The 24,397-nt window shown below is 34.4% G+C and overlaps 2 protein-coding genes across 9 annotated transcripts in view; both read left to right on the forward strand.

Annotated features, from left to right (window-relative positions):
• Positions 1–13,987, forward strand: part of tead3b (TEA domain family member 3 b) — a 43,082-nt gene extending 29,095 nt beyond the window's left edge. For 3 of the 8 annotated variants that reach the window (XM_058778528.1, XM_058778529.1, XM_058778527.1), the window contains 12 exons: positions 1,707–1,771; positions 2,154–2,216; positions 3,602–3,613; positions 5,645–5,773; positions 5,850–5,893; positions 5,977–6,033; positions 8,411–8,472; positions 8,586–8,722; positions 9,899–10,072; positions 10,209–10,352; positions 10,434–10,586; positions 11,397–13,987. In XM_058778528.1, the coding sequence (XP_058634511.1) occupies positions 1,707–1,771; positions 2,154–2,216; positions 3,602–3,613; positions 5,645–5,773; positions 5,850–5,893; positions 5,977–6,033; positions 8,411–8,472; positions 8,586–8,722; positions 9,899–10,072; positions 10,209–10,352; positions 10,434–10,586; positions 11,397–11,510 (1,154 nt within the window). In that variant the 3' untranslated portion in view covers positions 11,511–13,987. Of the gene's footprint in view, positions 1–1,706; positions 1,772–2,153; positions 2,217–2,325; positions 2,389–3,601; positions 3,614–5,644; positions 5,774–5,849; positions 5,894–5,976; positions 6,034–8,410; positions 8,473–8,585; positions 8,723–9,898; positions 10,073–10,208; positions 10,353–10,433; positions 10,587–11,396 lie in introns of all 8 variants that reach the window. The other 5 variants (XM_058778526.1, XM_058778532.1, XM_058778530.1 and 2 more) reach the window with 5 other exon arrangements.
• Positions 13,988–14,698: 711 nt separating this feature from the next.
• smpd2b (sphingomyelin phosphodiesterase 2b) lies at positions 14,699–23,506 on the forward strand. Its single transcript, XM_058777747.1, has 11 exons — positions 14,699–15,132; positions 17,310–17,392; positions 18,499–18,595; positions 18,792–18,868; positions 18,988–19,081; positions 19,530–19,619; positions 19,834–19,916; positions 20,562–20,694; positions 20,800–20,904; positions 21,153–21,321; positions 22,107–23,506. The coding sequence occupies exons 2-11, from the start codon at positions 17,343–17,345 to the stop codon at positions 22,517–22,519; spliced, it is 1,311 nt and encodes a 436-aa protein (XP_058633730.1). The 5' UTR covers positions 14,699–15,132; positions 17,310–17,342; the 3' UTR covers positions 22,520–23,506.
• Positions 23,507–24,397: the final 891 nt, after the last annotated feature.

The raw sequence follows: 24,397 nt of genomic DNA on the forward strand, positions 1-24,397 counted from the left end.
GAATGTTGCTAGCTAAAATTTGTTGATTATAAAAAGCAAAGTTGTCTTCCTCAAGAGGGCGCCGAATGCCCCATGCATTAAAATTTTAGGACAGTTTTTGCCTTTAGTAAGAATATTTGAATAGTAGAAAGTGTTGAATTTTTATTTTTTACATAATAGAATGTTAATATAAAAATTTTAAATAAGAATATTATTATTATTATTATTATATAGCATTTTTTTTTTGTTAAAAATGTATATATTTTTTAAAATATTAATATATAATACAATGACATGTATATCCTTTAATACAGTAGATATTTTAAAAAAAAATTTCCCCTAGTAGGTGTAGGAAAATGGTCAGTAATTAAATAAACAGTTAATAGCAGTTAGTATTTTTGAGCCAGAGGTTCACTCAGGAGTTTCGTGGTAAATTAAAACTACTTAAATTAATCTGTTACAAAAAATGGCGCATATAAAGCATGAGACATTCTCACTTTTTTTTTTTTTTTCTTAATTAGTATTTTTTTTTCTAGTAAACAAAATCTAAACATCCTTAAAACAATACATTTACTTTAGAAGAAATGAAGCCTAAGAAATCTATGATTGAATTGAAATCTAGTAGGCATTGAATTGAAAATGATGCATATCATGTTCACTTGATATACAGTATATTTGGTGATGCATATTACATACTGCATTGCATAATGGCTATTATTTATCCTTTAAAGGGTCATGAAACCCTAAAACACATTTTTTGAGATGTTAAAATATATGAACAGGTTTCACATCAGTGAAAACAACAATAGCACTCATGTCTATTATTAAGGAAAAAGTGGTTATTTTTTCTTTTTTTTTGGAGCAATTCGTTCTTCCGGTTCAAAAAGAAAAGTTGAGCCTGCGTCACTTGACGTATATGCGTTAATCTGGAGTGGTGATTGGCTGCCGTAGCTAATGAGTACGCGTCTATGTCATCAGTTTTCCGAGCTATTCTCAGTATTATTCATGAGAATGAACTCTTACCATCCAATCACTGCGCTGTATTATGCACAAGGTCGTCTTACAGCGGATAATTCAAATCTCACGAAAGAGCTTCGTGCTGTCAGTTCATTTCGCACATGTCTTCAAATGAAATATGTGCAAATAAGGGCCCTGATACAGCGGTACGTCTGATCATGAACGATGACAAGACTGATTATTGTAATACACAGCAAACAATGATATAGACCGAAAATCCAAAGAAGAGTAAACAAAAAGTAACTATGCCTTTTATTCTTTGTTTTAAATATATTTTAATATTCATCTGTCTGTATTGGTTGTTTTCTCCCCTCTTCCCACCCTCTACACTCCCACTTTTCCACAGTTTTGCACGCCCATTTCTGGAGTCTTTTTCAGATCTAAGGTGTGAAAGACCAATGCTGAAAGAGGGGGGTTTCATGGCCCTTTAAAGGTTTTTACAGATACCCCTTTTATTACCAGATGACTGGTTGCAGCTGTTTTAAAAATGGTCATATGTGAAGCATGTTTCCCCCCCCCCCCCATCATTTAAAGGCAAATATAGAAATATATAAAGCCAAAAGCTTTACTTCATGATGAGACCGAAGCCACGAACAGAAAACTAATGAAGTCTGCTAGTGTTGTTGAGAGACGCGTGCATCTCTTTCATTGTTTTTGTTGCCACCTTTTGGTCACTGTGAAACTTACAGAAAATGTTCTTTTCTTCTCAGGTCGCAATGAGCTTATTGCCAGATACATCAAGCTGAGAACAGGCAAAACCCGCACAAGAAAACAGGTATGTACTCTATATGAAGAGTTAATTTGCAAAAACGGATAACTGTTTGTTTTTTTGTTTTTTTTTTAATTTTCAAAAATCATGTTTTTTATTATGTTATCATGTTCAAAAAAAAAGAGTCAAAAAAAAAAAAACTGCAGTTTCATTGAGATTAATTGGAATGCACAATGAAAAAACATGATTTTTGAGAATTGTTAAAAACGGAGTTATATGTTTTTGCAGATGAACTCTTCATATACTATCGATTGCACTAAATTTGTTTACATAACAACAAATAAAATTGAATGAGTTTTCAGTTCAGTAGTTGAAATATTCCTTAAAGCAAATAGTGTGTTGTGACTGTTCATGTATGTTTTTGTTAAACCATCTGGAAATTCTTCAGGTATCTAGTCACATACAGGTGTTAGCACGGAAGAAAGTTCGAGAGTATCAAGCAGGTATAAAGGTAGGTTGGAAACGCACATCTTTACCCTCCTTGGTTACGGCTTCTCTCTCTTTCTCCTCCTCTTCCTCCTCTTTTTCTTTTCGTCCTCTTTGGCTTTTCTGTTCTGCAGGTTTCTAGCCATTTGCAGGTTCTTGCCCGGAGAAAATCTCGCGAGATACAGTCAAAGCTGAAGGTATGCGCTTTCCTGCGGGTGGGGCGGGGCTTAACGGCAATTGCCTTTGCACAAATCAATGAGATATCGCTATAAGTTCCAGTTATCTATTGGCTGAATAAAATCTTGAGCAATGAGTGCTTGCGTCAATATATGGCGCAAAAACAAAGTTGGAAGTGCTACGGAAAACTGTGTCATGCGGTGTAGTGCTTTGCGTTTGCCGCTGCTGGTTGTCGTAGAGGCTGAAGGTGCATGAATTGCTGAGATCTTTGCCCCGTTGGCTTTCCTGAAGCTCACTGTTTCTTCAACCTTCCTTTCCTTGCATCCAGACTCCATGTGTCTGTCACCAATACTCAGTTTTCACTTGTAAAATCTGTCTGAGAAACTGCTGGATGACACAATACTGTAATGCGGGCGACTGATATGGGTTTTTCAGATGCCGATTGTGTTATGAGTCTGGTCGTGATGTAATCAAATTTGTTGACATTAAATTAAATATTATTATTATTATTATTATTATCTGTGTGTGTATGTGTGTGTACAGAGAGAGAGAGAGAGAGAGAGAGAATTTGTAATATAGTTGGTTTATGGTAAAAATCCTTTGTTTAAAGAACTTTACATTTAAATTGTGTAGTAAGTGATTTTAATCAGGATTGCACAAAGTTAGAATAAAATACTGGACTTTTTTTGTTTATTTATTTTTTGCCTTACATTGAGGATAAGTGGGTGAGATTGCAAAATTACATAAATATAATTTACATAAGCAGAGAATTCTAAACATTAATTTATAGTATTTGCATTGTATTTATGATTTATTTTAGATTGTAGTGTTTGGCGTCCCCTGCCAGTATATTCATGAACTACAACGCAAGTAAATTATTTGCAGAAATGCATTTTTTGTTTTTTTTTATTAGTGATTTAGATTTTTTGTAATTTTTTTTTAGGTAGGTTATAAAAACATAGAACAAATGGATGTACAGTATGTGCCACATTTTTTGCACAAAGTATGGCAATTTCTGCCTGAAATGTTCTGAAACTTTTTCACACTTGCAAGCCATTTTAAGTTCAAGAAAATAGTTCTAGAAGAGATCTAGAATAGAATTGAAAAAGATTTAGAATAGAATTGACTTTCATGTAGTTAGCATGCATCCTAAACTTTGTTGTCAGAGACAATAGGTTTAGTAAAATTGCTCTCAAAATATTGTACTAATGGTCTTTCTTTCTTTTGATTCAGGCCATGAACTTGGTAAGTGTGGATTTGAATTGTGCAAATTATTGTTGATTTTTTATTTTTGCTTCGCTTTGCTTGGCTGTCCTGCACAGGTTCAGTTTACATCCAACACTGCCATTATAAAGTCCTCTTCTCTGGCCCTGCGGTGTGCATAGATTGCTCATAATTCTTGTCAATAATATGTTTTGCTCTCTGAAGTTTCCATGTCGTTCCTCTGTTTTATGATGTACTGCAGATCATACAGGCTTTATAAATTCAAGAAACGTAATTGTGAAATATCACTTATTGTGGTTGTGCTTCCGAGTGAGCTGCAAGTCTTTTTATTATCCGAGTTCATTTATTGTGATGTAAAGTGACGTGCTACACGCTCAGCCTCTGGAAAACTGGAATGTCATGCCAAACGTATAGTTAAATGGCTTTCATTTTGAGGGGCATGTTTTCCATGAGGTATAATTTAATATCCATGAAAAAGGAGCCTGACCAGATTTGGTGAATGACAAGACAAGACTGGAAAGTGGTTCAAAATGTGTTTGTTTGACATCCTGGGCCAGTATGATGCTTTTGCTTTGCTGGCTGCACAGTAATTGATATCTGTCAGATACCTGTATTTCTTTTGCCTTTTTCCCTCTTCTTATTGGAACTGAAATCCAAAGACTGATTTTGAAAGGCTTAAAAGATAGTCTGCATGTTCAGTAACTAATTATCGAAACAACTACATAATTATAGTGTTCGCAAGGCAGCGGAATAGTTCACCTAAAAATTTAAATATTTTTGAAAATGTCCTCACCGTCAGGCCAGTTTCTTCATCAGAACAGATTTTGAAAATTTTGCATTTCATCACTTTCTCACCAATGGATGCTCTGCAGTGAATGGGTGCCGTCAGAATGAGAGTCTAAACGGCTGATAAAAACATCACAATAATCCACACCACTCCAATCCATCAGTTAACGTCTTGTGAAGTGAAAATCTGTATGTTTGTAAGAAGCAAATCCATCATTAAGGCATTTTAACTTAAAAGTGTTCTTTTGGCCAAAAGTCTATAATAACGCTTCCTCCATTTGAAAAAGTCCATCCAGTCCTCTCACATCAAAATATACTACATCAACACATTTGTTTAGAGCTGTTGTTGGTTGTAAATGATTCTTGATCTCTGCATATTTCTCTCCTGATTCAGATGAGATGACTTTTTGACTGGAGAAAGCAATATTATGAATGGTGAACTCATGTTTCAGTCAAGAGCAATGGTTTAAAGTTAAAACGTCTTAATGACAAATTTGTTTCTTACAAACACGCAACTTTTTGGCTTCACAATTGATTGACTGAAGTGGTGTGGATTATTGTGATGCTTTTATCAGCTGTTTGGATCCATTGGTGAGCGAGTGATGCAATGCTATATTTCTCCAAATCTTCATTTCTTTATTTTTGGGTGAACTTGCTTTAACAGTAGTTTCGGCCTTGGGTTTGCTGAAGAATTTCAATTTTTATAGACAACATATTATAGGCCTATTTTGTAATAAATTTAGAGAATTTGAAAATCTCCCATTGACTTTTTTTTTTTTTTTTTTTTTAAGAAAGTTAAGCATTCTAAAATCTAATAGCAATGACATCATCATATTTGCGATTAGTCTTCTTTCTGACTCTTTATATTGTATTGTGATACAATTTTTTTATTTTTTTTATTCTTGCATCCATTTATTTTAACCATCTAAAGCCGCCTTTGTGCTGCAGAGATGGTTTCATGACAAGCTCTATGAGCTGATTTTCATGCACATCTGAAAAAAAACAAGACACGTGAAGCCTAAAACATCAACTTACCTGAAACTTTAACACTTTTCCATTGCTGTCTTGCAAACACTGTAAATGTGAATCTAATTCTCCTTGTGATTTGATTTGGTGCTCTCTGATCTCCTATTGTTTCCCCTTGTTCTGATGCTCTTGGTCTTTATCATAAATCAGCAGGCTGCTTTGCATTAATTAAAATTAACAATGATTTTGTCTGTATTTTCTTCTGGATTATTCTGCTGACCCGTGTCTCCGTCTCCTCAGGATCAAGCGTCCAAAGACAAGGCTCTCCAGAACATGGCGGCACTTTCCTCCGCTCAGATCGTGTCTCCAAGTCTAATCAAAACACCTCTTCCGCCTCTTCCACAGTCCCCTTACCCTCCATCTGCACGGGTACGATTTAGATAATAGATTACCTTGTACACAAATTATGGAGCGATCTGATTTATTTTCATTGCTGTTTTTCCAGTTCTGGCCGACCCCTATCCCAGGTCAACCCGGACCCTCTGAGGAGTGAGTAACTCATGAATTCATACGTGTTTATCTGTGTGTTTGTGTATTTGGCACGTTTAACGGATCACATTTTTATGTATCAGGCTGGTTCTTAAGCACAATCCAGGAAGAAGTCCTGGGCTTGGCCGCAACAGCTATGCGTAAGTTCCCTCCACAGAGCTTGAACTGATCTTTCGTTAGCTTGATTCACTGCTAGGGATGGGAATGTGGTTCAGATTCCATTGACAGTAGTACAATAGGAGTTATTTGACAGATTCAAACTAGTATCTCTTGAGTTTACGAGTGTTAGTTTAATATTATTTATATACTATTATAGATTTCATTGATATTTTGAATGAACATTTATTTTTATACTTTGTTTTTTAATTTAATTTATTAGTTTAAAAAAAAAAAAAAATTCTTTAGCTTTTATTGTAATCTCAGTTTTACTTTTTAAAACAAACTTATTTTAGATACTTGCCAAAGCAACATTTAAAATTTTTATGTTTAAGTCTAATTTTTATATTTTATTTTAGCTTTACTTCAGTTAAAAAAACAATTTTTTATAGTTTTAGTTAACAATAACAACACTGGTTTGAATAGGGAACAAAAACCGTCTTTGTCATTTGTTTGTAAATCAGTTTTTTGTGGACGGCTGGTGAAAATGGTGCATCTGTTTATTGTTTGTGCACAAGATTAATATGCACATGGAAAATATAGAAATATTTATATATAATATAATGATAATATACTAATAAATAATATTGCAATAATTTCAGGAAACGTCCTGTGCCTGAAAAAGTCATGGAAATTAATAAATTCATGAAGTTATCTAAAGTCATCCATATCTATAATATAAAATGTTCTAGATGCATAGCTCTAAATTATTTAATTGGCTAGAAGTTTATCTGTGCATTGCTTAGTAATCACAAACAACTGAGAAAGTCATGGACATTCATTGGTGGTTAAATGTAGGGAACACTTATTATTTTGTAGCGGCCACTTTTTCATCATATTCGTTTCAGATTTCACGCTCACAGTTTGGCTAAAACGCGGTTAGATTTACTGTAGATTCAGTAGGGGTTCAGGAAATGCCATTAGAGACAGATTTTAGTATGCTGCTCTGTCTGGGTTCTGGTTTTTATTCCCAACATTATTCACCGGCAGCCTGATTCCTCTCGACATCGTTGGCTCTGTGGTCTCAGCTTCTGCTGAGATCTCTTGAGCGTGTGTGTTATCAGACGTGACCTAGCGCACATGACTTCTGTCATATTACACTCCCACTCTGAAGTAGGTGAACTTACGCTTAGCTGATATGGCCAAAACAAACAGCTGTGGGATAAGTGAAGTGTCAAGGTGTGAAATATCTCACCTTTAAAGCAAAAACAATAACAAAGGGTTCCCACGGGCATAGACAACTGGAAGATATCAGGAAATTTGTGTTTTGTAAGACTGGAAATTAAAGGAACAGTTTACCCAAAACTGCAAATCCGTCATCATTCACTCACCCTCGTGTTGTTCCAAACCTGAATGAGTTCCCTTCTGCAACAAAGAAGGTATTTTGAAGAATGTTTATAATCAAACAGTCGACGGTAGCCATTGACTTCCATGGAAATAAAATTATTTGGAAGTCAGTGGTTATTGTCAACTGTTTGGTTTCCAACATTCTTCAAAATATCATCTTTTGTGTTCAGCACAAGAAAGAAGGGACGCAACAATGTATCGGCCAATAATCGGTATCATCCGATAAAAACAATTAGCCGATATTGGCCGATTGTTTAAAAACAGCTGTTGACATATGATATATCAAACTTTCCTGTAGCTCAAATAGTAGAGCATGGCGCTAGCAACGCCAAGATCATGGGTTTGATTCCCAGGGAAAGCAAGAGCTGATCAAATGTAAAAACTGTAACTTGAATGCAATGTAAGTCGCTTTGGATAAAAGTGTCTGCTAAATGCATAAAATGTAAATGTAAATATATTATACGGTCAGCTAGTCATTAACACAAAATAAACCACAGACAGGGTGATCAGAACCCTGATGTGAAGCAAAGCAGTCTTGATTTTGGCGATAATGACTGGCTTATTGTCCAATGTACCGTGTATTTCACAACTATATACTGAATTAATAAATATGTGGACAAGAAATATTGATATTATTGAATATTGATATTGAAATATACATTTTTCTAGTTATCCTAGTTATTAAATGAATATCTAGCATTAAATTAATAATCAGCTGGATATTGCTCTCGTCTAGCATTAGGCTTGTTTACAAGTCAAACTGATGTTTGATTTGTGAGTGAATCATTTTTTGACTCTGTTCTTTCCATTCGATTCAGTTGAACTGGTTGATGCTAAATGATTCATTCAACATGATTTTTAACAATCCTTATCCAGCAATCACAAATGATTGGAAATGGTCAAAAAGTGTGGGAACCCTGATAAGGCGTTGTTTAACCCAAGTAAATGGTCTTTGTAACAAGTACAAGTTTTGCAAGTAACTCTGATTCTAACAAATCCTGAACACTTTTTCAGCATCAAGCCATTTGTACAAACTCCTTACTCAAACATACCTGGACCTGTTCAACCACCCTTAGGTAAGTATACTAGTGCACTAGTAGTTCATTTCGAGCACAACCCACCACGCTTCAGTTTCTTCTGTTTATGTGCATGGTTGAGTCTTAACTGGCGCCCCCTTGTGTTTGTGCAGCGTATGAGTCTCTGGCCCCTCCTCTCCCGCCTGTTGCCACTGCAGTGCCTGTGTGGCAGGATCGCACCATCGCCTCCTCCAAACTGCGTCTTCTGGAGTACTCCGCGTTCATGGAGGTCCCGCAGGACCAGGACTCTGTGAGTGGACAGGAGAGCTCCACAAATATGCTTATCTAGAGAGTTGAGGAAGGAGTGATATGGATTAATGTGTTAGCTAATTAAATAAATATGCTGCACGTTTCAGAGTAAAGCTTGGCAAATCTGTTCTTTTACACGCGAGAAGCTCCTGATCTGTTTGCAGCATCTCAGAGCGGCTTGGTTCACAGTAAATGCTGCATCACATGAAATCCATCTCCACTTCAACATGCTTTTGCATGAACTCATGCGCCAACTAGCTTCCCAAACTTGGCATGAGTAAAAAAAAAAAAAAAACGTCTGTTGCCAACAAAGAGCTCATTGCAGTTTTCCAACCAAAATAATCTAGATGGTTTAACGTTTGAAAATGTTCAGATTAAGATACAAATATTAAATATAAATATTATTGTATTGTAATTGTATGATTGAATTATAAAATAAAATATTTTAAAAAAAATTGTGTACTTTGTAAAAACTTTAATAACAGTTATTCTTTTCTCGTTACATAGTAATAATAATAAACAATAAAATAATAATAATACAACAACATAATATTTTAGTCATATTAATATAATTACAACATTTCTGGCCGAAGTTGCAGCCCTTCAAATAAGCAGAACAAGCCTGGAGAATTAAAAAACATTTTTTTTTTTATTAATAATAAATAATTAGTGACTCATTTTAAATGTAAAAAAATATCACATACAATCTGACATAACTAATGAAAATGTTTTCATTGTTCATTAAAGTATTTTATTAAGTATATTTTTACATTTTGATTCCACTTTCAGTTTCAGAGTATATATTATGTATACATAAATCATGACCACTTCAATAGTGAATATAAATTTTTCTAGCTATCCTTTGCTACACATTAATTAAATTAATAGTCAGTTAGATATTGCTCTTGTCTTAAGTGTGTTATCAGCATAACTGAGTGAAAAGTTTAAATGATGAATACTCAAGAATTGAATACTCAAGTATTTGGTTTGTCTCCTTTAGCTCTAATTACATTGTTGCTGACTTGGATACATTTGAATTAATCCACTTGGTTTTACATATTCATATTTCTTCTTTCAAAATAAGACGGATATAGCGTAGATTAACTTTATTGGTGAGCCTTAAATTGCAAACAGAAACGCAGACAGCTCACGATATATTTGACATTTCCTTTTACAGTACAGCAAACACCTGTTTGTGCACATTGGCCAGACCAATCCCTCCTACAGCGACCCTCTGCTGGAGGCAGTGGACATCCGACAGATCTACGACAAGTTCCCCGAGAAGACAGGAGGACTCAAGGAGCTGTACGAGAAGGGCCCTCAAAACGCCTTCTTCCTCGTCAAATTTTGGGTGTGTGCATTTATGTGAATATGGACACAATATTGTTACTGCTACAAATATGAATAATTCCTTAAATCGTGCAGCTTTAATCTAGCTGCTTGTTGCATCACTTGCACCACGGTACTGAGTTTGTTTTTTCTCTCAGGCGGATCTGAACAACAGCGGCCTTCAGGATGGACCAGGCTCCTTCTACGGAGTCAGCAGTCAGTACAGCAGCTCGGAGAACATGACCATCACAGTCTCAACCAAAGTCTGCTCTTTCGGGAAGCAAGTGGTGGAAAAAGTGGAGGTCAGTGACATCAGCCTTTAATTAATTGACTGAAAAGCGCTAGTGTTTCTCGTATCTGACCGTGCTATATTGGACTTGCAGACAGAGTACGCTCGTGTCGAGGGAGGGAAGTGCTTGTATCGGATCCATCGTTCTCCCATGTGCGAATATATGATCAACTTCATCCACAAGCTCAAGCACCTGCCTGAGAAATACATGATGAACAGCGTTTTAGAAAACTTCACCATCTTACAGGTAAAACACCAGTATTTCAAAGTGAAGTAAAGACTGTCATGTTTATAATTATCTGTATTGTTTTATAGGTCCACAATTTTATTTTTTATTATTTATTTTTTTAACCTAAATAAGTGAAAAAAATCTTTTTTATAACGCATTTAAAATGAGGCATATCAATGATCTAGATTTAATTTAATTCATTAAAGTTGTTTAAAGAAATTGTTGTAATTGATGGGAAACACAAAATAAAATATTTAATCATTTATAATTATGGAAATATACAATTTTGAAATGTAATAATGGTGTTGATGATAATGATAATCTATCATAATAATTTATGATCAGACAAATTGTCACCATATAACAATATAAAATTATAAATGTTTTATCAAATTAAAAAAATTAAAAATTTAATTTCACACACACACATTTTATTCTAAATATAATTATGAAAATGTTCAGTATTTAATGATGATAATGATAGTAGTTATATATAATTTATTGTATATTGCTTGAAAATAATAATTACAATCATGTTGACATTTATATTGATATTCATAGTAATATATAATTTATGATCAGAATAAATGGTCGACTTTATTGGAAAACGATATAAAATGATAAATATTTTATAAAATAAAGTTTACAAAATTAAAAGTAATGTTTTTCATTTTCCTGTAACGATATTGTAATAATATCTCATTTTATTTTTGTTTATTGCTTGGAAATAATAAAGTGAAAATTATTATTATTATTTTTTTTTTTCCTGTAATAGAAATGCTCTCTTCAGAGATGTTTAGTGTTTTTCTTCTGTTTGACCTGCTGCAGGTGGTGACCAACAGGGAAACCCAGGAGACTCTACTGTGTATAGCGTTTGTATTTGAAGTGTCGACGAGTGAACACGGGGCACAATACCACGTCTATAGGCTCATTAAAGACTAGCGCCGCCGCCAGCTGTTCTGACAACAGACTTCTGTTGCTTTGCACAGTCCCTCCGTCACACGTATGGAGAAATATGCCAAATTGTCCAAACATCAGAGGAATACGCCAAAATGTTACAAAAAACCAAATGTTTTGCTTTTGTTCTAAACCTGGTACAGAATTTGAGTCTTTGAGAACATAAAAAATATAGTATTACTCTGTTAAACAAAAAAAACTTTTGTATTTGTTTTTAAATGCCTTAAATACAAAATGGGTCACGTTGGTTTTGTCGCATATACAGATCATAGATGTCTTTTAAGCTTTGTTGTGTCTCCACAGAGGGAATGTGAATGTGTTTTGATGGGAAAGAATGTCATGAAAGACAACGTGTGCCGTTTATAAGCGGTACATGCAGCATTTTACAGTGATATAAGGGTGAATCTCACAAAGAAATGTCTCATTTTAACCCTAAAATCAGAAGGAAAAATTAATGAAGGCTATTTTTAGGACAAATTTTGCATGTTATTTTCATGAACCACACTTTTTCTCCCAAAATTCTTATTGTAACGAAAGACAAAATGCTATTGTCATTACTCTTAAAACAGTCATTTTTAAAAATGAAAATTAGCATAAAGGCAGTGCTGTTTTTTGCATTACACTAAAAAGATTTGGGAAGCAATGTGATTAATTTTCATAATGCAATATAATGTCATAATGCAAAACAAAAGTCCTAAAAATAAGTTTGTTTTCTTTATGCATTTTCATAAAGAAAAATTTTTTTTTTTTTTGATTTTGGGGTCTTGCTAGGTTTTGTGAGATTTTACCGGATTTGTAAATGAGGACCAGGTCGGCCAGCGGAGGGTTTACGTTCATCTTTATAAAGGACAGACGTACTGCAAACACAATGCAGGTAAAGTTCAGGAAAACGATGCCTGGACTTTATTTAACCGAATAACTGCAGATGTTACTTGTTTCATCGGCTGTCCTTTGAACAAGAGAAAAGGCGTCAGAAACCGTTTTGCAGGTACTAAAGGATTTTGAGTAGTTGACCCAAATGTGAGTGCCTTTCTTCAAAGAACACAAATCGATTGATACTCTGAAGTGCCTTTTGACTACCTCTTGACGTAAAATAGTAGGACTAGAAAAAGCGATCAATTTCTTTATGCTACAAGGTGACAAAGTATTTAACTCTGCTGTTCATCGAAGCTTTCACGAGATGCATGAACTGAGGAAAGGTCGGATTGTTTAAAAGTCAAGCCTGAATGTCACTCTGGTACAAACAAAGTGCTGCCCATCGAGATTTTAAACATTTAATCCTGGAACAATACCTCGATAGAGTTTGTTTTATGTCTTTTTAAATCGGAGGACGTTGCATTGCTGTCGTATCTGGTGCTTTTTAAACCCTTGAAGAGGATGTTTGCATTTCCAAGCTGTTTCTTACTCATGTCTTTTTTTTTTTTCACCATCACAATGTATTTGCACTGTGTACTTTTTTTTTGTTTGTTTTTGTTTTATTTTGCATCAAGTACATTTTTCTCTGAATTACATGTCAGATCCTTTAGTTTTGGGTTCAAGCATCAGTTTTTCTTGTATTCCTGGTGTTCAAGTGTAAAAGGGATAGTCATTAATGTCACCCTGTATACGTCAGCACAGATGTGTGTTCTTCTAGTTCTTATGGTTTGTGCATCTCTCTGAATCCTCAAGTCGGGAATCTTGTAAAATGTAAAAATATAAAACTTTTTTTATAACAAGAATGCACCAGGTGTTCGACGTGGAATTACAGAAATATGCCATTTTAACAGTGCTGAACTGAATCATGTTTTGCTACTACTGAAAATGTAATGTTTGTTTTCCCATTAGAGAACTAAAAACTTGAATTTTCGACCAGATTCAATGTTTCAAATGTCTTTTTTTGTTGAAGCCATGTAGTGTTTTTGTTCCACTGGCCCCTAAAATTGAAAGACGGCACCGTTGGTATGGATAATGTTCTTGGGATGGTTGTTAGACATGAGTTGGTGCTCGCTGATAGCAGTTTTATGTCTAGATGCGTTCTGATGGTACTGCTAATTCTTGGGTACACCTTAAAAACAGAAATGTAATGTATATTGGTACAGCCTTAACCTACTTTTTTTTGTGTGTGTTTGAACTTCAGTGACGACAGTTTCCTCAATTGTATTTTTTCTTACAGGCTTTTTTGTTTCCTTTTTATAATTATTATTATAATTATTAATTTTATGTTTGCTCTTCGACTTTCGATTGATGCTATATGCATACATTGAAAATTTTGTGTGTTACTGTTATTTTATGCCATAATCTAAGCGGTGTTGGCAAAAGCTTTCCCCTTGTTTTTAACAGTTCATTGTGGCCTTGGTTACCAGTTGTGCATTGCAGTTATGTATATCTTCAATGTTAGGGGTTTGTACAATATAATCAAAACAATGTATAGCAATACCAATAAAATGGCATGGGTCTCCTTGGACCATATTTCTTAAAACACACTTACAACTTTGTAAAAGTGTCTTATTCTCTTTCACATAAATGAGGCTGGCAGAAAATATTCTTGAAAATGAAAAAGGAGCAAGGTGTATTTAAATGTCTGCCATTGCAATATCTAAAATACAAGAAAATTGTGAGAGGCAGAATGAACATGTCGACTAGTATTTTGTATTGAATTATCACCAACTGCTGCTTTTCTGCTTGTAGAGGAAAATGCAACATTAAAAATACCTTGGTACTTAAATGAATACTATGGCAAATGTCCAAAAACTTTCACACGAGTTGCAGAAGTTGAGCTGCATTTAAAATTCAGGATTTTTGTCTTTTTCCTCTTTTTTTTAACTCTAGAAAGTACTTTTGCTTAAATCATGTATTAAGTCCGCACGAATAGAAGCGCTCCACCCAAATACTTTTAAAATAAGCTTCAGAATGTCATCGCAAGTATTCACAACGCTCCTGATTGGTCCATCTTTACAAGCGCTGAGAAAAGTAACAGGAAACACATGACAACGTCATCTACTTAATTAAGCAACGGTCTGGAAAATAACTTACCACCGAATAGTGATTTAACAGCTATTTAATTGAAATTAGACAGTGAATATTTAAAATAATCCAATTAATATTTTGAGACATTGTACTTTACCAAACAGAGCTAAAAGTGAGCGCTTCCCGAAGAAAAACTCAATTTCCCAGCATTCCAGTGTAATAAGGAAACCGTGACGTCTGCGAGTCGGCGTACTCTCGTGGAACAACTTTAATGCTGCAAAGCAGCTCTTGTATGGAAACAAACAAACAAAAAGTAATCTTCTTTAAACACTGTATTGAAAAACTCAATACAGTTTGAAAAACCATGCGCGATACAACCTCGTGTGTCAGTCACGGGAAGACGCTTTATTTTACGCTCAGCAGTTGAGAGATGAACACGTTTGCTCATTTTACAAATTAAAAGTTAATGTAAGATGTCCATCAGACGCGTCTGATAAAGCTGAATGACTTTTCTACAGACGACATCCAGGTCAGTGGCAGATGAGGAAGTAGCGATCTGACTGTAGATGGACAGGATATGAGACACAGAGCTCATGAAAGTTTGTTTATAACCCCGAGACCACATTTGGATTGATAAAGCGAAATAGTGTCAAGCACAAAGGTAAGATCTCCAGCACATATGATTCGATTACATTTAACAGCGTTTGATTGAATGCATTCTGCAGCATTTGAGCGCAGATGATACATGCATGCTTTGATGTTTTGTTATATGCTTGCACTAGTCACTTTCAGTAATCTACCTAATTCATCATTTTGTTAAAGTTAACATTTCATGAAAATAACACAGTCCACTTTAATGTTAGAAACCTATGCACCTGCAACAAGTTACCTGTTCATTTGTTTTACATATTACAGTGTGTGTATATATTTGCACACACAAGCATTATAGATATGCATTTATAAATTATACAAACTATATTATATTATATTATATTATATACACACACACACTCATAGTACTTTTTGTTATTCAAGGTTTCCTGGTCAAATCTATTGAAGATAGAAAAAGAAAAGATAGAAAAATCATCAGAATGGCAAGAACAGTCAGAATTCTGAGATTTTAAATATTTAATTTTAAACTCGGAATTCTCTGAAAAAAAAGAATTCTTGAATTTCAAGATGAAATCTCGTAATTGCGAGAACAAAAAGTTTCTTACGGTTTCATGCAGTTCTCAGTTTATATATCTCACAATTCTTACTTTTTTTCTCAGATTTTTTTCCTATGATGGAAATGGGATTCTGTAAAACACTCATAACTTTGTAACGTTGGCCCAATCACTGGTGTGTTCTGTCTGGTATCAGCAGTAAACACAGATTGTCCCGGCGCCGTTCAGTGTTTGTGTGCAGCAGCTGCGTCTGTGTTTACTGTCCCTGGATGATCATAACGCTGGAGCAAATGCTGTTGCTTACTGATGTAAAATGAATACAGACTGATTTACTGTCATCACAAGCACACGCTGCCATTAAGATTCAGCTTAGGAAGTATGTAAAGCTGCTGGGAGTTTATGTTAGAAGGATCTTGCAAAGGGATTTGCAAGAATTTGGAATCATAAAAATACCATGGTACATTATTTTAGTATATGATGTCCCATAATATTACTGTAGTGATGACAATGCCATGTTATTTTGATATATACCATGGTACATGTGCCAAAAAACATTGTAGTACCATAATACCTTTTTATTTTTTTCGTCGTTGTTGTAAGGGATGGTACCGCCACAATACTATTTATTTTAAAAATATATACACTAATATAAGGAAGGAGGAATGCAAGGGTCAAAGATGAAAACGAACAATAAGTTTAATGCAGGTTTAAATTTGTACATAAAAAAAGCGTGCATTTAGAATGGGTCCTGCTTAATTAAATTTTTCCTGAGTATTATGAGAAAAGTTAGAAAAAAGTTGTGAGATAAGAAGTCACAAAAGATCATTTGAATCATTAAAAGATATACTTGCATCAAATGTGCTTTCGATCTATATAAAATCATTTTTGTATAATTAATTTGATGCAGACACCAAAATGGGGTGTCTTTGACCCATACGATTTATATTTTTTAATAAATATAAGCTGTCATGTATATATGTGTGTGTTTTTATACACGCGCACACACACAAGGTTAGCTTCACAGTCACCCTGCTGGTTGTGTTGTGTACAGTAAGTGTCACCATGGCGACACAGTGAGTGGACCTTTGACCCTCGGGATTGAGGTGGAGCCAGATGATATCCAGCAGCACTGCTGGGCGCCGGGCTGAATGATTTATGAGCGTTTGTGTATCAGGGACTCTGTCTGTGCTTTTACTCTGACTCAAGGTGTTTCAGTTACTTGTGTGGCTTGTTGTGAACTACTTTCTTTTGTAAAGCTGTGGACTAACAAGCACCAGTCTTGTTTATGTTTTAGGCAGGTCAGGTAAATATGAAATATGTTTTATTTTAGATTGGTGAAATGGTGGTTTTGTGTTGATGAGGTGGGAGCTAAAGTGTATGTATTTATGAAATCTATGTCATGTTTGTAAGCTGAATGTATTTGATTATTAATAAAAATTTTTATAATATTTTACATTTTCCACAGTATATTTCATACATTAAGATAAACCAGTATTCTTATAGTCTCGCTAACCCAAAAAAACGTTAAATTTTTATTTTTTTTGTGCAGTATTTTGTGTAAACAGTTTCAAACATACAGTGACGCTCGTTCTGAGAAATTCACAACTGATTCAAACCGTTTTGTTTTGTGTCGGAACTAGTTTAAGCTTAAACTGGATTCTCTCCTTGATAGACTAACTGTAACCATCCCATAAGACCCATCGCCATGACAACCTCAGCACCAATCAGATTCCGTGTCTTCTCTCTCAACTGCTGGTGAGTTTCCTTTAGCTGAAGAAATACAGAATTCTCATATTCCTAAATTATATTTAACTGATCTTACTGGGAATGTTTTATAGCATTTCAACAAAACACAAAACAAAAGCTCAATCCTTTAGAACACATTATGCTACTCCATTGGATAAAAGATGTTCCAGTTGATTACACAATATCCACTATATAATGGATTGAGTTTATACTATATAGGACTATATAATGATCGTATCATACTTGTTTTTTTTTTGTTTTTTGTTTTTTATGTGATATTGTACTAAAGATAAGAAAATTGTTTAAAATATTGTTAGAAAAATACTTTAAATATTTTCTTAGTTAACAGCATGCTTTTTCTAAACTTTGTTGATATTGCAAGGGTTATTATAGTTAACTAAAACTAAAACCATAAAAAGCATTTTTATTACTTAAAATTAGTGCTGTCAAACGATTAATCGCATCCAAAATAAAAGTTTTGGTTTACATAATATACGTATGTATGCTTTGTATATTTATTATGTATGTAGAAATACACACACATGCATGTACATATTTCAGAAAAATGTTATGTTTATATTTTAAATATTTATAATATAAATGATATGAATATAAATATAAACATGTAAATATATACAGTATGTGTGTGTATTTATATATATATATACATAATAAATATACACAGAACACACACACATATAACTTATTCTGTATGCGATTAATCGTTTGACAGCACTACTTAAAATAAAATCAGAAAAAGACTAATATAGTACCTCAATGAAACTGAAATAACATTGGATACCATTATATTATATTTTTCATAATAAATGTTTTTCATCTAATAAAAAACTTGAAACAAACAATTACTTAAACTATTGTATTTGAACATTTACTGTATGCTGCAGGAATTACAGATTTGCATATGGAGATTTGGTTTTCGTTCCTTTCTTTTAAAATGCATTTGTAAAATCCTTTTATTTTCTCTTAATTTCTAGTGAAAATCTTTGCACTGAAGTTATAGTATTAACTAATAATTTACTACGAATTGTCCGTGAATGCAAGATAATGATATAAAGGGGCGTATAAGCCAATGTAGTTTGTTGTGATTGTTTTAGGGGGATCCGATACCTGAGTAAGAACTGCAAAGAGCGGTTTGTTTTGATCGGAGACCTGCTGAGTCAGGAACAGCTTGATATAGTGTTACTACAGGAGGTAAAACACACAAACTTCCACACGTACAGATGTTTAAATACATTCTACATTCATAAAATATGGCTATTCATATTATTTTTACTGTCACAGATATTCCACACATTGAGAGAAGCCTCAATGCAAATGTGTCAGTAGATTTTTTTTATTTTTTTTTTGGAAATACAGGTTTGTACTGTAATATTGTCATGTGTTCCAGGTCTGGTGTGAAAAAGACTTTCTGTTTTTAAAGAAGAAGCTTAGCAGCGTCTATCCGTACTCCCATTATTTTAAAAGGTCAGTCATGATCTATAATGCATGAAAATTACACACAACAACGTTTTTACTAAAGGTTCTTGAAATGCACAAACCGATATGAATAAGGACACAGATAAAGATGTATTTCTCATCTTCAGTGGATTTATCGGGAGTGGACTGGCTGTGTTTTCCAGACATCGAATCCATGATGCCTTTCTGTACAGATACTCATTAAATGGATATCCATACATGGTGAGTCTGATCAATTACACGCACAAACATCATGCTCTTCTACTTAAATATAAAAAAATAAAGACAGGAAGAATAGTATTTAATTCAATAATGCAATTTAACACAAGCCATGATTGTTTCCTGTACTCGTATGTATACATATATATATTTAAAACACAGCACACTCTTAAATACCATATTGCTTTTATAAAATACGACTCTGCATGATAAAAATATTATGTTTTTTTAAACAGTATTTTATTATGCAGATCCACTATTCTCTCATCTTAACCAGCCAAACCCTGACCCTGTGAAAAGTAAACAGTACACCCATTAAAGACACAGACTCACTAGCTGTTGTAAATAAATACATTTGTATGCAGCATTTATGTGGCCTCAGTTTCCTCTTTCAGTGTCAGAGATGGGGGGGTTGTTCTGATGGCTTGTTAATGATCAATTCTTATATCAGGCTCAGCATGGCGACTGGTTTGGTGGTAAAGCCGTCGGGAAGGTCTTGCTCAACATCAGTGGGCTGAAGGTTCACGTATTTGTCACTCATGTAAGTTCATGCAAAATGCATATATCAGTGTTATTTTAGTGTTATTTATATAGTATTGTATTTTAATTTATTATAGTATTTATTAATATTGTTTAAATTAGTTTTGTTTTAATTTTGTTATTTTCTTTTGAGCATTTCTATTAGTTTTTTTCTTATTATTTAATTAATCTTTTAAGCTTCTACTCTGTGTTAGAGCAGTTTCTTCTCTTTGCAGCTGCATGCAGAATATTGCAGAGAGAAAGACTCGTATCTCCCGCACCGAGTGGTTCAAGTCTGGGAGCTGCAACAGTTCATAAGGTGCTAAACATCTTCTATATTTAGCCATGGCTGCAGGTTTATTTTGAGCCTCATATAGGTTTTAATTGCTCAGTTCTTCAATAATAGCCTCTTTGCAAAACTGCATCAAATTGCAACAGATTCATAAAGCAGTTAGTGCCGCTCGACTTTTGAGATCACATCGAACTGGTCAGTGGTTTTGTTGAAAATATCTCACAACTCTTGACTTTTTTTCTTGTAATATTGAGTTTATATGTGACCCTGGACCACAAAACCAGTCTTAAGTGTAAATTTTTTGAAAATCTGGAATCTGACGGTGCAAAAAAAATCAAAATATTGAGAAAATTGCCTTTAAAGTTGTCCAAGTGAAGTTCTTAGCAATGCACATTACTGATCAAAAATTAAGTTTTGATACATTTACGGTAAGAAATTTACAAAATATCTTCATGGAACATAATCTTTACTTAATATCCTAATGATTTTTGGCATAAAAGAAAAAAAATATTTTTGGCTATTGCTACAAATATACCCCAGCGACTTAAGACTGGTTTTGTGGTCCAGGGTCACATATCTCACAATTATGACACTTCTTTTTTTTTTTTTTTTTTTTTCTCAGAACTGGCTTATATATATAATGCTAACGACTGGCTGTCTTTTTCGATAAAGGCACACTAGCGCTGGAGCGGACGTGGTGATTCTGGGTGGAGATCTGAACATGCACCCGGACGATCTCGGCACCAGACTGCTGAGAAACTACACAGGGCTTCAGGACAGCTTCAGTGAGACCGCTAACTTTGATGTTAGTACTGCAGCGTGATTCTCGTAATGACTGAGTGCGTGTAATGAAAAGTCAACTTGCTTTCTAAGTTATGATTTATGACAGCCATCCTGTCATTTATTTCAGGGATGTGAGGAGGGACACACTCATATATCTGAAAACCCATTCACAAACACAGATGGGCTTGTTCCATTTGGAGGAGGAGTCCGGATAGACTACATCCTGTTCAAGGTAAATATTAGATACTTGTTGGGTTTTCTACTAGTATTTATTATTAAGTGGTGTTTTTCTAATGCTCATACTGTTGCTTATGCTCTGGTTTAGTCATTTAAACAAATGTAACTCATCCTACAGACAAGAATGAGAAGAAAATTAAACAAATGAACAAAATAATTACTTCCGTGTCAGATCTACTTGTCTTTAAAACAGCTTTCTTTACCTGTATGCTCATGAATGAAACAGCGCTGTTTTTCTGGCAGGGATCAGGGGAAGTGGATGTGAGCTGTGAGTCTTTGTCCACCACTAAGGGTCCTGTTCCTGGACATCCGTTCCCTTACTCTGACCACGAGGCTCTCACGGCCGAGTTCCTGTTTACACCGACTACAAAGGGAAATGGGTGCTCAGAGAGACAATCTGGCTGTGTTTCAGGTATGTGCTCTTCAGTTTTGGGGGTCTTAGAATATTAAAAACACACATTTTTGCTTCAAAAACAAACAAAAAAATCTTGCCAAGAAACCAGTGCTCTCTATTTTGATGCGCTTTAATAAAGTTTGAAAATTGACTGCTTGGGTTTGCTTACTTGTTTTTGGATATGCAGTGTGCTTTAAAGGAACAGTGCACCCAAAAAATATTACTCAATCTCATATTGCTCAAAACTTTTAAATAGATACATACATGCATGAATGACTGAATAAATAAATTAAAAAATAAAAATAAAAACAACATCTTTTCAGTTTGAAACAACTTAAGGGTGAGTAAATTATGCTTTTTTTGAAAGAATTTGTTTATTTGATTCAAAATACAGCAAAAACAATAATATTGGGTAACATTGTTACAATTTTCAATTTTCAGCATCATTACTCCAGTCTTCAGTGTCACTTGATCCTTCAGAAATATTCTAATATGCTGATTTGCTGCTCAACAAACATTTCTTATTATCAAAGTTCAAAACAGTTGTGCTGTTTAACATTTTTGTCAAAACCGTAATACAGAAAGAAAGCTGAATAGAAAGTTTAAAAGAACACTTGAGATTTTGTAACATTATGTCTTTGACACTTTTGTGTCATTATGTCACTTTTGATCAATTTAATCCATTTTAATGAATAAAAGTATTGATTTCTTAAAAAAAAAAAAAAATGAAAAAAACGCACTGAACTCAAACGTTTAAATGTTAGTTTATGGTTCTCCATTCTGTCACTTTGTTTCTTTCTCAGATAAGCTTCCTGAGCTGGTCAACACAGTCAATGAAGCTCGTACTGAAGTAAAGGTGGGTCTCCACTGCGCTGAGCGCATGCGCCACACTGCAGCACGTACAGGTATTATGGGCCTTGTCCTGTTGGTGCTTGAGCTAGCAATCGCCGCTGTCCCGTTGTTTGCTCTGGGAACTGAACAGCCTTTTCCCAAAGCCTCTTTCTACCTGCTGGGGGCGCTGTGCTTTGCCGTCCTCCTCTCCACACTGATGCTGTACGTCTTCTACAGCATGGAGGTGAAGGCACTGCAAGGCTCTGAGGACCAGATGAGACTGGCACTAAGTAGCTTTCAAGAACAGCTTAAGGAGTACCCCAAGGTTTTATCCTCGGACCATTTGCGAAATCCACTAGATAGCAAGGATTCCGTTCATTTGTAGCCAGATAGTAAACCAAATGTGACGTTTGAATGGAATTAGAACTTTTTATGGAATTATGAAAATCACTGTTTTATCATGTCTTAACTGAACACTTACCTGGTTTTATTTATTATGCAGCTTTTTCACATCGATATTGAGGATACTTATACCTGGGAGCAAAGAAACCAGAAAATTAGACAATAAGTTAGTAAAATCATTACTTGCATGACAAATCCACTTCACTTTACTTAATTATTTCATAATGGTTCTCAACCAGGGTCACAGAATGACTTAAAATTATATAAAATTATATAAAATTAATAAATATATATGTATATATATATATCTCAGTAAATATGGTTAATATACACATTAACATTGTTATTATTAATAATTATTAATTTAAATTAATTAAAACTTATTTAGTTATCTAAATGAAAATGCTAACAATACATAATCTCAGGATGTAAACTGAAATCATATTTTTCCCTTATTTGAAGAGTATACAGTTAACACACACACACACTAATATAATATAGTGTTATATAATAGGGGCCTTCAAATATCAAAACTCATAAAGGTTGAAAGCCACCGCTTTAGAAGAATGGACCAGTATGAATGGCATATGACATCTTATAATCACTTGCTAATTGAATGTTCTTTTCTTTGCTAACGTTTGTAAATGGAGACCTGCTGGGCAGGTGTTTCTGTCCTTTATTTGTTAAATGTTTCCAATCATGAGTTTGTGATGTTTTGTGCATTTATTGTGAATTGGATGGCTAACAGTTAAGGTTATGTCCACGATAAGACCATTTTGAGAAACCAGAAGAAATCTTCAGTTGTTTTCAGTTAATGTTTGAGAAAGTCAAGCAGAGAAGAATAAAACCATGCAATGTACTGTAACTACTATTAGATTGTTTGGTCAAACCACTCCATAACTGTGTATTTTCCTTTTGTTTAACCTGTCAACAACCTCATGTATTCTTTTATAAAAAGAATAAACAATCAGTTTTCAGCAATCTGGAGTTTTTATTTGGTTTTAATGTGATCTACTTGCCACAAGGGTGCAGTGTTGGTCAAGTATTATGAGAATCTTGAGTAACTTAAAAAATTGTTCATGGTAGCTGTTATTACACAAATGTAGAGTATTCTGTCAGTTGCTACATTTAGTAGATATTAGAACTAGTTCAGCTTTACAAAATATAGCTTGACCTTCTCAAAATTGATATCTATGAACATGGTAAACTAGCGATATTTGATAAAGATATTTGTGTGTATATATATATAACTTAAGTACTCCCCAGTAAAATTGTTTTTAATTGTGTGGTTATTTATTCAGACTTAAAAAGTACAAGAAGAGACAGCGACCTCTCCTCTTTGTTCCTTCAGAATAGGACAAACCCAACGACCTTCCCATTCGCCGTCTTAAAGGGTATACGCTGTCATTTACTGTTGACTTGTTCTAACATTAGTGATGACACATTGTGGAGCGGGACCTGCCCATGCAGATGACTCGGGTGCAGTTTTGTCATGGGTGTGGCAGGATCTGCTGTCTGCACATGGGCTTTTACTAATGCAGTCTGCTCTGCTGGTGAGTCCCCACCTTAGTCATGGAGGTTCTCAGCAGTTGTGCTCATGCGTGGCCTTAGGGCTGCATTTAAGAGGTCTTTGTTCATAAGAAAACAATGTCTTAAATTAATAGGAAGAAAAACATGTTTTATACTATACTACACTAAAAGTGAAATGGTACTCGAGTTCATTTAGGGTTGCTCAGATTGCTTCACCCCTCTGTAGACACCCTTTTTGATGGGCAGTTCTCCTGCAACAACTGGATTGGCAGCTTTTCCCCTATAACTCATTTGAGGGATTGCTGAGGGAATACTAGAGGGATAGAACAAA

Source organism: Onychostoma macrolepis, chromosome 06, assembly GCF_012432095.1.
Source record: "Onychostoma macrolepis isolate SWU-2019 chromosome 06, ASM1243209v1, whole genome shotgun sequence".
Lineage (NCBI taxonomy): Eukaryota > Metazoa > Chordata > Actinopteri > Cypriniformes > Cyprinidae > Onychostoma > Onychostoma macrolepis.

Coding starts and splice junctions, on each gene's coding strand:
- smpd2b (XM_058777747.1), top strand. CDS start 17,343: ATGACAACCTCAGCACCAATCAGATTCCGTGTCTTCTCTCTCAACTGC. Junction 20,695..20,799: donor GTGAGACCGCTAACTTTGAT/GTTAGTACTGCA, acceptor CATTTATTTCAG/GGATGTGAGGAGGGACACAC. Junction 21,322..22,106: donor ACAATCTGGCTGTGTTTCAG/GTATGTGCTCTT, acceptor TTTCTTTCTCAG/ATAAGCTTCCTGAGCTGGTC.